At 41.7% G+C, this 12,822-nt stretch overlaps 1 protein-coding gene across 1 annotated transcript in view; it reads right to left on the minus strand.

Moving 5' to 3' along the window:
- Positions 1-8,822: 8,822 nt before the first annotated feature.
- RBM33 (RNA binding motif protein 33) overlaps positions 8,823-12,822 on the minus strand; it is a 139,131-nt gene continuing 135,131 nt past the window's right edge. Inside the window, exon 19 of the mRNA XM_068235874.1 lies at positions 8,823-9,035. Coding sequence (XP_068091975.1) covers positions 8,987-9,035 — 49 coding nt within the window. The 3' untranslated portion in view covers positions 8,823-8,986. The remainder of the gene's footprint in view (positions 9,036-12,822) is intronic.

A 12,822-nucleotide genomic window follows, 5' to 3' on the forward strand; every position in this document is an offset into this window, starting at 1 on the left:
AACAAATTTGTACTGCCTACTCTTACCTGCAGTGATGACACACTTCGCAGATTTGTTCACAACTCCACCACCCCTTTCGCCCATGTATCTATACTACATTTCTAAAATTGCTTCTAAAACTGAATATGCCAATGCCACAGCTTCCACAGAAGTCCATTTGTTTCACACTAGCCAGTCACCTCAAGCTGATTGCCTGCTTACCTCTGCTCCTGCTCAGAAGTTCCAGAAAAGCCACATGAAGTACTTAGATTAGAAATACATTAAATCAGTCTGGAGCTGCAATATTTGCTCAGTGGCTTCCTAGATTGTCATTCCTGGAATGTCAATCATTCCACAGCCATGTTAAACTAACGACAGGTCCGTCAGACCCTCCCGCTGGGCGGGCATTCTGTCAACAGTAGAGCGTGTGTACAGTCTGTCGGCAGACTGATAAGGCTGTTTCTGACAGACGAGTTGTTCGTTTCAGTAGTGCGTGTGTACGCACCTTAAGTATCTAGGTTGTGAAGGTGCATAAAAGTGAAATGGTAGGCCGCACAAGGACAGCATCTAACAGACAGATGCCTGATTAATTCAAACAGTAATTAAAGTGTACCTGTGACGCCCAAAGGAAAAGATTTTATACTTACCCGGGGCTTCCGCTGAGTCCCTCGCCATCCTCACGAGTGCCTTCGTTCTCTTCTCCGGCTATCGGTTCAGGTAATCTGACTCTGCGCAAGTGTGGCCCCTCTGCGCAAGCACAGAAGAGCCCAATTGGCACGTCTGAGCCAGTTACCAAGACTGATATCACGAGAACGGAGGCAGTCGAGAGGACGGCGAGGGACTCAGCGGTGCTAATAGGGCTGGAAGAAGCCGCGGGTAAGTATAAAATCTTTTATTTTGGCAATCATAGGTTAAAGGGAACCAAGCACCAGAGATTTTTTTTTTTAAATAAATCTCCCTATAAGAGAGGTTTTTAATTGAGTGTGCTGTTGGGGGGTTGGGGTGATCATCATTACTTACCTACAGGGTGCTGCTGGTTCCCAGCCTATATGGGATGTGCCATCTCTTTCACCCAAACAGTCGCAGCAATGACCGTTTGCAACTTCCCGGCAGTGTGCGTATGCGCAATCATGAAGTACATCCCCCACCATGCATTGCAGTGCACGCACAACACCGTTGTGAAGTTACAAACTATGGTTGCTGCAGCCGGTGGGGTGGAGAGGATGGCACATCCCACATGGGCTGGTGACCAGAGAAACAGCACCCCGTTGGTAAGTAATAATGCTGTCTTAACACCCATCCTCCAACGGCACACCTAATTAACCACTCTGCGACAGCCTAGCGCAGGATGGCGGCTGGAGATTGTCTCTCTCGTTCCTCAGTCACGGCAGGTGGCGTGACCTCGCAAGAGCCGAGATTTCCAGGGAACAAGCACTCGCTCGAGCGTGTGTTCCCTGCACTGCACACAGTGGCGCACAGAGATCAGCCTGCCAGTCGTGATCAGAGCTGGCAGGCTGTATTTAACAAAAACAAAAAAAACCCAAAACATATATGGGTGCTAAGTTGAATGACTGAGCAATAAACCATTAAAGAGACTCTGAAGCCTCAAAAACAAACCTGTTTTTATTTCCTATTCCTCTTAAGAATTAATGTTATACCTGAAACACTGCATTCCTGCTGTTGAACGCTAGCTTAATCCCCCCGAAATCCTGGGGCAAAAATCCACGACTTTTAAAGTCGTGGATTTTGCTGCCCGGGGGAGGCAGAGCTTTGGGCTGTAGCTCTGCCTCCATTCACGACAATCTGTGCTGATTACCGCCTCTCCCCGCTCAGAGAAAGAAGACTGAGGGGAGGGAGAGGCGAAGATCCATGCAGATTGACGCGAGTAGAGGCAGAGCTAAAGCCCAGTCTCTCTTTAAAGGGAACCTTAACTGAGAGGGATTTGAATGTTTCCTTTTAAACAAATACCAGTTGCTTGTCAGTGCTGCTGAACTCTTTGGCTGAAGTAGTGGCTGAATCACAGACCTGAAACAAGCATGCAGCTAATCCAGTCTGACTTCAGTCAGAGCATCTGATCTGCATGCTTGTTAAGGGGTTGTGGCTAAAAGTATTACAGGACACAGGATCAGCAGGAGAGTCAGGCAATTGGTATTATTTTAAAAGGAAAAATCCATATTCTTCTCAGTTTAGGTTCCCTTTAAAGCTGTGAAGTGCTGAATTGTAAAAAAAAATGGGCTGGTCACTAGGGGGTTAAGAACCTGTGGTTCTAGAGAGGTTAAGAACCTCCCTATAAGGGAGGCTCACTTAAAAAAAAAAATTTCCATGGTGCGTCGCTGCTTTCAAGCATTTCAAGTGTTTTTTTTTAATTAGTGAGAACAAACTGATGCAGGGCAGCAGAGCAGTCAAATGGGTAGTGCACAGAAACGGGACTTAAAGATACAAACATTCGCAGGGGCTGAAATGTGGCATCTGATTTCAGAAGCAAACATTAGTAATGAAGTATTTTATGAATTATTGAGGTGGGGAATTAGAATACATTTACAGAATGTTGCTTCACTGCAATAACACTTTAAACATTATATAAAATTCCTCATTCTTCAAAACAAAGTTATGACAATCAATACAATAGTTTGCATGGCAAACAAAGAGAACAGCCTACAACATGGGTGCCCATTAGGTAGATCGCAATCTATCGGTAGATCGCGAAGGACTGCTTGGTAGATCCCGACCCCACTACATTTTCCATTCTGTATATACAAGTGTGCTCCTAAAATTGTACATAGGTAGATCATTTTGACTTGCTTATTTCTCAAAGTAGCTCACAAGCCCAAAAAGTGTGAGCCCCTCTGGCCTACAACAACCACTAACATAACTGGCAAAAATAAATTACTACTAAACAATCCTCCCCAACCACATACCTGAGTACAGATTGGATCCAAAGTAAATTTAGATTTTTAGAAGGCATCTGGAATGGAGCTGCATAACATGAACATATTAGGCATATAAACACATCATAGAAAAAATCCATAGGATTCAACGTACTTTAAGACTAGAACACATCCAGCTTTATGCTAAAAACGAGAGTGATTCATTCACCTAACCGAGTTTAAGGCAGAGAACACTATCCTTCAAGGATGATCTACCTCAAAACAAATAATTCACCAGTATGATCTCCTGTTGAGAGAAGGTATTTGACCATTAAACAATTCTCAAACATCCCAGAATCATTTAATATACAGAGATCTAATTTACTGGATCTGACTAAATTCGGTTTAATTCAGATGCTTTCAATTACTCAACATTTTGGTAATTAAATCAACAGATTCCCATTTGCTGGAAATATAAGTGATACAAATCAGTATCTGTGAAAAAGAAGAGAACAGATTTACAAAAGTGCTGCACAGAGCCAGCCCATGCAACATTTATAACATATGCACACAAAACTATAGCAAATGGAATTATACATGTCTCTGTATTGGGGGGAGGGGATCCCTGGACAATTTTTTCAAATCGCATGTGGTCTGATATTGGCAAAATGCAATCTCACTGAAACCAGCATGGTACCGAGCACAAAAAGGGTCATATAGGATTGGATCCATTAAGAGTTAACATGAACATAGTATTTATAAAATACTGCAGACTTAAGTAAAAGAAAAAAAAAGCTACTACTATTATCACAAAGTGCTTCATATTAGAAGAGGATAATTGATATCTAAAAATACGTTTTCGACATACCATAAAGAAAAAATGAACCTGTACATCTCAGGAGACATAATATGAACCTTGATAATAACCTTAACCATCAATAATACCTTACCTACTCCTGATAAGTTACAGGAAAAAAAACAAATAAAATTAGTCACATTTAAAATAAAGGAAAAACTCCATAAATCAGGGAATACTTACTATGGAAACTGTGAATGCACAGTGAAAGATAAAGTGTTTTGTCTACAGGATGTCACAGATGCCGGAATACATCAAACCATATAGTATAATAAGAGGTAGTTTTGCTTTTTAGATTTTGTTTAATTCTGAGGAGGTTCAGAAATTGCAGAAAAATAAATGCAATTGACACTGAAAACGTTTTGGCTTTATACTGCTTGACTGTAATCTGTCTGTGTATGCAAAAGAAAGATGTAAACTCCTCCTGTTACAAGCAGGTTCTGAACACAGGTCAAAAAAAGAGAAAAAAAAATAGCTGAATAAGATATTCAAGTGTTAAAGTGTGTATAGTAGATTAACTACTAAGCTTGGTTTTAAACAAAATACAAAGTCTTTTCAGACCTGTATTTAAGAAAAATAAAAATTAAACAGGTTTAAACAAAAAAAAAGTAAAAAAATAAAAATGGGTCAGTAGAATTTCTAAAGGTCTATCCAAAGGATTATTATAATAACCAAGCATTTATACTTGATAGGAATGTTCATATCATCCTTAAAAATTCTACTTTTTCTGGATGCTATTATATATAGACAGAATTTCCTGTAAACCAAAGCTTTAACATTTATTTTCTGAGGAAATATTTTACAACAGTGGACATGAGCAGAAAAATATGCCTCATACAATAAAGCTAAATTTGCCTCATCACGCTTAGGTAGGAAATGACCTAAAAATGTGACTTTGAATAAGACTGCCTTATATTTCAGAGTTCAAATGCACATTAAAACACACAACAATACAAACGGAACAAAATAAAACTGGAACCCAAAAAAGAAAAAAACCCTGGACAAATAAAAAACACATTATAAAAATGACGTCAAAGACAAATGCTTGATGAGACGATAAGAAAATACTACAGATAAAATGACGGAAAAAAAACACTACAGATTTTTCCAAACGAGAAAAACAATTGAAGGTCTGAAGAAAGAACAAATACACTAGTCTGGATAAAAGTTTGGGCTATTTGTTTTTCTTTTTTTATATATAGTGTATATATAAAAGTGAGGCGAAACACTGGAACACAAACATTTATGAAACCGAAGTTCTTTAGTCATTTCAAGTCCAAAAGGTAGTGACACATTTGTAGGACAAAGTCCAAAACATTGCGATGCATTTACAGGAGAACTTCTTAATCTTAAAGTCTTTTCTTCCCCTACGATGTACAAAAATGCATCGTGTGAAATTGTATTCACTTTCAATTATATGAAGATACAGATAATGGTTGCAAATCATCTTCAAGAGGTACTGGATAACAAAAGCTATAAAGAACACGTTTGCTATCTAAACGTTGAATGTAGATATTGCAAAATAAATGGGATGGCTACTCGATTGACCCTGAGAGAAGGGCAGTGTAATACGGAAGAAAATGGGGTAATTAAAATGGGGCAATTAAAATAATACTGATTAGATACGAGGAGTAATTGGCATTCCAAATTTGCATTCCTAGTACAACTCAACCAATGACAAATTGTTGTTCAATTTAAATGGGACTAACTTGGAGACTAAATGAGAGCTGACTAACATCTTGATTTTTTTTTTTTTTTGTAGATTTTTTTGCCAAAAAAGCAAAACTCAAAAAACAACAACCAAACACTTCAAGAGTAAATCTATCAGGAGATCAAATTGGGCTTGTAAGGCAAAAGGTTTCAGACAAAGCACTTTGTACAGTTTACAGCTGGCAACTGGGGATAAGTGTTGAAAATTTTCAAATTTAGGAAAGCATTGTGAATTCTTCCAGATCAGGACCTGAATCTTCATACATGCACACTGCGGTAGGGGGCGCTAACTCACCCTTATCACCGCCTCTGCCTGCTGCACTCCACATCGAGTTCCAGCTCTCATATACTTCCTTGTGAAGGAAGAAATATGTGAGAGATGGAATGCGACATGGATGGCAGCACACAAAGGCGGCAACAAGGGTAAGTTAACGCCTCCTGCTGTGGTGCACATGTACGAAGGTTCAGGTTCTGATCAAAAGAATTCGAACAAGGCTCCGAATCTGAATATTCCCAACACGTCAACACTATTGGTAAATAACCAGCATCTAAAGGCTTTCATTTGCTATTTACATACTCCTTTCGATCAACTTTTTTTTTTTTTTAACTCATCACTACCCCTTAGTCAATTACAGCCAAAGTCAATCACTACCCCTTAATTAATTACAGCCAAAGAGTCCTCAAAGTTTAGTCTCTCTGCTTCAATCTAATATTTCACCCTCCTGCACAGGCATAAGAGGACAGAGGCAATAGGTCATATTTCCCCCCAAAAGTGTCAACACTTCAATATTTTGGAGAAGAAAGATGAAGGGTATGAGAGGCTGCAAAAATGAATATGGGATGAATACTGCTTACAGCCTTGTTTAAGCTATCAATTTTAACCAAAACTATGACAATAGTATTATAACAATAACAGTATGAAGAAGAGCAGAGTTGAAAAAAAAATACAGAATGTACCAGTAGCAATCTGATCAGTTCCTTCCTTTCATTACGGCATTAGAGACAGAGCATGGAAACCAACAGCTGGCTAAAATCAGAGGTCATCCCATTGGCTCCCTGAAAGATTATCATCACACCTATTCACTGTGGTTTGATGTTAAATGTTGCCCATGACAGTTGCACATTAACGGGGGTGGCTAAGATTTTAAAAATTGTAAATTTTTGGCAGATTAGGCTATGATCTTTATGTGTATAAAATAAGCACACAACCCTGATTCACTGTGCTTTAAATAAAGGGCATCCATTTTTGTGGATTACTAAGATACCTGTGATACATTCAGAGTTTTAATGTCTGGCTAGTCACCGCTACATGAACATGCATGATAAGCCAACAAATGTTAAAAAAAAAATATTTTGTCGATTAGTCATATCTGCAGGTCTGACCATATTTCTATGATTAGCTCTAAATTATAAAGAAGAAGATAAATCACTAGTACTCTTAATTAGGTGTACCCATTGGGGCTGCAAATTTATTGTGGGCTAAACCAATTCTCATTAAATCAGGCCAATGTTCTACAAAATGGAGACAATCCGGCAATGTGATCAATGGGTGACCACAGGGTCCATTTTCAGAAAAAAAAAATGTGTTAATCCTCTAGCTGTAACACACCAGCTTACCAGATTGCATTATTTGTAAATGTCAGCTGCACCATCCTCAGTCTTGGATTATGGATAGAGCTAGAATTGGAAAATCTAACACAGCCAACCAACTCTTTTCCTGACCTTGGCATATTATCTTTGCTCCATCTTCTCGACTTGGCAGATCACCCAAGCTCCACCCTCCCAACTCTTCCTCCTTCACAGCTGGAACAATCGCTGTAAAAGAGAGAGTATTGATGGGACGGAGTGCAGCAGTAAGAGGCAATCATACAGCTAAATGAAACTGCTCTGCCACGGCCCCCTCGTCGAACACAAGTGGGTAAAGATGTGCTTACTGCGAAACTCTGCTCGCTCATCACTATAGAGCTATGCCTTGATGTGTAGCTACCCACAATAATGGCTCCCTAACTCGCTTTTCAACACAGAGAAAAACATAATGCTTGCCTGTAGCCATGTCTGTACAGCAACTAATTCTAAAACGGTCATCCAGAATGATCACCAATGATCCTCATGGACAACAGGAAATCAGCATCTATACGTAGCTTAAAGGATACCAGAGCTCATTATTTTTTAGAAACGGGGGAACAGACATATACTACCATCTGTCCAGATGCTCACCGTCCCGCCTGTTCTCCCCCTCTGCCCACCGTAGCTCACCCAATATCTCCCTGGGATCCTCTTCCGGTCACCAGGGTCGGAGTTACTGTGCAGGCGCTGGCCAGGCTGTGCATGTCCAAGAGTGCTCCCGTGGCCGGGAGTGCATGCGTATGACATCACTGAGCATGACGCAGCGACTTTATACCCAGCCGTGGGGGGGGGGTGCGTTATGTACTTTGAGTGAATGCCAGTTATATTTGCGTGCACAGTAAATTTTACCGGCAGATGGTGGAAAATGGTCCTAAATTCGGTAAAACCACTGAAGCAATCAATTAGGAACCTATTCACATCACTGAAATAAATTGCAGAAAGGTGATCTCTGGTTGCTAAGAGTAATCCCACATTAAGTAAACCTGTGAAATAATTTACCCAGCTTGCAAAGGCAATAATTTTACCTCCAGAATGTGAGGGGGGGGGGGGGGGGGGGGAGGGGGGCATGACTCAAAAGGAACGGTTTAAAAACAAATTCAGAGATTTGTTAGCATATTGGCGAGAGTTCTCCCATATAAATAAAAAGGACTAAGGCTTTATGTTGTAAGGAGGAAGATCATCCCTTCTGCTATGCCAAACGAAACATAAGGATCCTGACTCTATGGAATAAATATGAACAGCAGTGGGATCAGTAAAACCTGGAAGACTCAACTAGGAGTGCCAAAACTGAATGACTGGCTTGAAAGACCAGGTGTTACCTGCAGATGAAATCAGAGCTAGAGCCCCATCCAATGAAGAGGGGTTGAAGACTTTACGGTGCTACAGGAAGCTGAAACGAGTGGAAGAATAAGTATGCAAAAAATAATGAACAATATTCTGCTGCTAACCAAAAAATGATATACTCTACTGAAACCTGCACTAAAAGTTAGCTGGAAAACAGTTTTGACAGGCAAATTCTCGAGACATCTGAGCTTTAAAGGCATCTGGGTGGGATGTACTTTAGGGACTGAAATTAACAAAAACGTGTCTGTTCTTTAAGCACGCTCTGAAGAGAAGAGCAACCATTATCATGCATCTCTAGTCTATCAAGAAAGGAGGGTTTATTTTTATGCCCAAGTCTTTTTTTTTTTATCCATTCTCCTTGTTTGAAATGTGTCTGTTCACAGACTTGCATGCAATGGTCAAAGTTCTGGAGGAACACAGAATACCAGACATCCAAGGAGTAAGGTCTACTGAGCTGAGCTCGTTATTCACACTATTTAACAACAAATCTGTTCGCATGTTGTGGTGAACCATGAGATCCAAAGTACAGAGTGTGACACCACAGTGTCCGCTAAGTGTCTTTCCCAGTCAGGTCTCGGGTGGTGTCCTGTGTGCACGACTGACGTCATTCTGTACCCAGTGATACGTTGATATGAGACAAGTCTATCATGTGCCTGGAATAATGTAGGAATACACGGTTAGCAAATACAATTTTGAACGGAACCACTTCGTACAATATAATTAAGGCTTGTCCTGCAGTGTTAGTAAGTTATAGAAATACTGTTATGCAATTTGCACCAGCTGTACAAATCTCTAGTCATGCCAATACATGCCACCTAGCTATGTTGGTTCCTACTTATGGAAAGGCAAAATAAAAAATTAAATATGGTAAAGTGAGATTGCACTCAAAATTAAATGCTTGCCCTGATGCATTAACCCTCTGGGCGATATAATTACATCGCCCAGGAGGGGGCGCAGCACTTTTTTTTTAAAAAAAAATTATTTTGTATATCATGTAGCGAGCCCTGGGCTCGCTACATGATAGCCGCTGCGCATCGGCATCCCCCCACCCACTCCGATCGCCTTCGGCGATCAGAGTAAGCAGGAAATCCCGTTCAGAACGGGATTTCCTGCTGGGCTTCCCCGGTCGCCATGGCGACGGGGCGGCATGACGTCACCGACGTCGTGACGTCAGAGGGAGTCCCATTCCACCCCTCAGCGCTGCCTGGCACTGATTGGCCAGGCTGCGCAAGGGGTCGGGAAGGGGGGGCTGCGCGGCACAGCGGGTAGCGGTGGATCGGCGGCAACGATCGGAAGTTACACGCAGCTAGCAAAGTGCTAGCTGCGTGTAACAAAAAAAAAATTACGCAAATCGGCCCACCAGGGCCTGAGAACTCCTCCTGCGCGACACACCCCGAGCTCAGCTTGGGATTATCGCCCAGGAGGTTAAACTCAGTAACAAATGAATATGAAACACTATAAGACTGCTCTGATGTCATTGCAATGCATATATACACCTCACTAAAGCTAACTGATATCCTTACTGGATGAAGAACAAATTATCAGCTTTACGCCTAATTAATTAGTGAGCAAATAAAGGAGAGTTATCTGCTTCCCACTGGACAAAGCAGGGACTTTTCAACCTTGTTTACGCAGTGGTCTGAAACTCAGCATTTCTTCTTTGCTCTAAAAGATTCCTTACAGCTTTAATGCTAGGTATACGCTATTAAAGTGGCCATACACTTATAAATTTGCAGCAGATTTGACCATCAGATAGATTTCTGGTAGATGCCTGTCAAGTCGAATCTGACAGGAATCTGATGTGTGCCACACACTAGGAACAGATTGCCAATAGATTTCAAAATGAAATCTATTGGAAATCTATCTAAATGCATTATTGGACCATTAGATCCAATGCAACTCTATAGGCCATGGATCTGCTACCAGCAGCAGATCGACCTAGATTTTGTATCCTGTCAGATAGATCAAATCCAATCGGGCACAAATCGATCAATACATTTGAAAGAATCGATCAATGGCTGAAATCGACCAGTGTATGGCCCCTTTACATGAGTAGAGCCAGCACTAGATGTAGCAGAAAACATACAGGAGGGCTGCACAGGCACAGCACTGGACTCCAGAGGGGAGGTTAGAGCACAGCTTCTGCTGTGCTATACTCTGCCTTTACACACTGGACTGGGGGAGTGCAGGAGGGGGTCAGGAACAGATAGAGGGACAAGGGGACAGAGGGAGGCACAAAGGGTAACAGAGGGAGGCACAAAGGGTAACAGAGGGAGGCACAAAGGGTGACAGAGGGAGGCACAGAGGGACACACACAGAGTTGGATCCTCCACAAGGCAACTTAGGCAGGTGCCTAGGGCCTGGAGAGAGTCTAGAGGCCCAGTTTTTTGCGAACCCCCAACAAATCTTCCCAAAAAAGCTAGGTGGTCATCAAGTGTGGGCCAAAAGTCAATACGTGCATAGGGCACTATTTCACTTTAATCCATCTCTGGACGCACAGGCGGGCAGAGGTGGCACAGGGGGATAGACGGAGGCACAAAGAGAGACAGAAGGAGGCACAAAGGGAGACAGAAGGACACACGGAGGCAGAGGTGGCACAGGGGGACTAAAAGGTGGCACAAAGGAACTGGAGATACAAAACCATGTACAGTGGAGGAAATAATTATTTGACCCCTCACTGATTTTGTAAGTTTGTCCAATGACAAAGAAATGAAAAGTCTCAGAACAGTATCATTTCAATGGTAGGTTTATTTTAACAGTGGCAGATAGCACATCAAAAGGAAAATCGAAAAAATAACCTTAAATAAAAGATAGCAACTGATTTGCATTTCATTGAGTGAAATACGTTTTTGAACCCCTACCAACCATTAAGAGTTCTGGCTCCCACAGAGTGGTTAGACACTTCTACTCAATTAGTCACCCTCATTAAGGACACCTGTCTTAACTAGTCACCTGTATAAAAGACACCTGTCCACAGAATCAATCAATCAAGCAGACTCCAAACTCTCCAACATGGGAAAGACCAAAGAGCTGTCCAAGGATGTCAGAGACAAAATTGTAGACCTGCACAAGGCTGGAATGGGCTACAAAACCATTAGCAAGAAGCTGGGAGAGAAGGTGACAACTGTTGGTGCGATTGTTCGAAAATGGAAGGAGCACAAAATGACCATCAATCGACCTTGCTCTGGGGCTCCACGCAAGATCTCACCTCGTGGGGTGTCAATGGTTCTGAGAAAGGTGAAAAAGCATCCTAGAACTACACGGGAGGAGTTAGTGAATGACCTCAAATTAGCAGGGACCACAGTCACCAAGAAAACCATTGGAAACACATTACACCGCAATGGATTAAAATCCTGCAGGGCTCGCAAGGTCCCCCTGCTCAAGAAGGCACATGTGCAGGCCCGTCTGAAGTTTGCCAATGAACACCTGAATGATTCTGTGAGTGACTGGGAGAAGATGCTGTGGTCTGATGAGACCAAAATAGAGCTCTTTGGCATTAACTCAACTCGCTGTGTTTGGAGGAAGAAAAATGCTGCCTATGACCCCCAAAACACCGTCCCCACCGTCAAGCATGGGGGTGGAAACATTTTGCTTTGGGGGTGTTTTTCTGCTAAGGGCACAGGACAACTTAATCGCTTTAAAGGGAAAATGGACGGAGCCATGTATCGTGAAATCCTGAACGACAACCTCCTTCCCTCTGCCAGGAAACTGAAAATGGGTCGTGGATGGGTGTTCCAGCACGACAATGACCCAAAACATACAGCAAAGGCAACAAAGGAGTGGCTCAAGAAGAAGCACATTAAGGTCATGGAGTGGCCTAGTCAGTCTCCGGACCTTAATCCAATAGAAAACCTATGGAGGGAGCTCAAGCTCAGAGTTGCACAGAGACAGCCTCGATTACCTTAGGGATTTAGAGATGATCTGCAAAGAGGAGTGGACCAACATTCCTCCTAAAATGTGTGCAAACTTGGTCATCAATTACAAGAAACGTTTGACCTCTGTGCTTGCAAACAAGGGTTTTTCCACTAAGTATTAAGTCTTTTATTGTTAGAGGGTTCAAAAACTTATTTCACTCAATGAAATGCAAATCAGTTGCTATCTTTTATTTAAGGTTATTTTTTCGATTTTCCTTTTGATGTGCTATCTGCCACTGTTAAAATAAACCTACCATTGAAATGATACTGTTCTGAGACTTTTCATTTCTTTGTCATTGGACAAACTTACAAAATCAGTGAGGGGTCAAATAATTATTTCCTCCACTGTAGGTGTGGCTTTATTTGGGAGTTAAATAAGGGTTGGTTTCATTGTACTCTGATTTTTAGATTAAAAAAAAAAGTTGACTGCTATGGAAGGAAGAAAGGGTGAGCATTCTTGTAGATCACCATCGGACCTCCTGGGTCTATTTCTCAAAAGCAGAAGCTGTATAAGCTGTAACAAACC

The sequence above is a fragment of the Hyperolius riggenbachi genome, chromosome 5 (genome assembly GCF_040937935.1).
Source record: "Hyperolius riggenbachi isolate aHypRig1 chromosome 5, aHypRig1.pri, whole genome shotgun sequence".
In the NCBI taxonomy this organism is placed as follows: Eukaryota; Metazoa; Chordata; class Amphibia; order Anura; family Hyperoliidae; genus Hyperolius; species Hyperolius riggenbachi.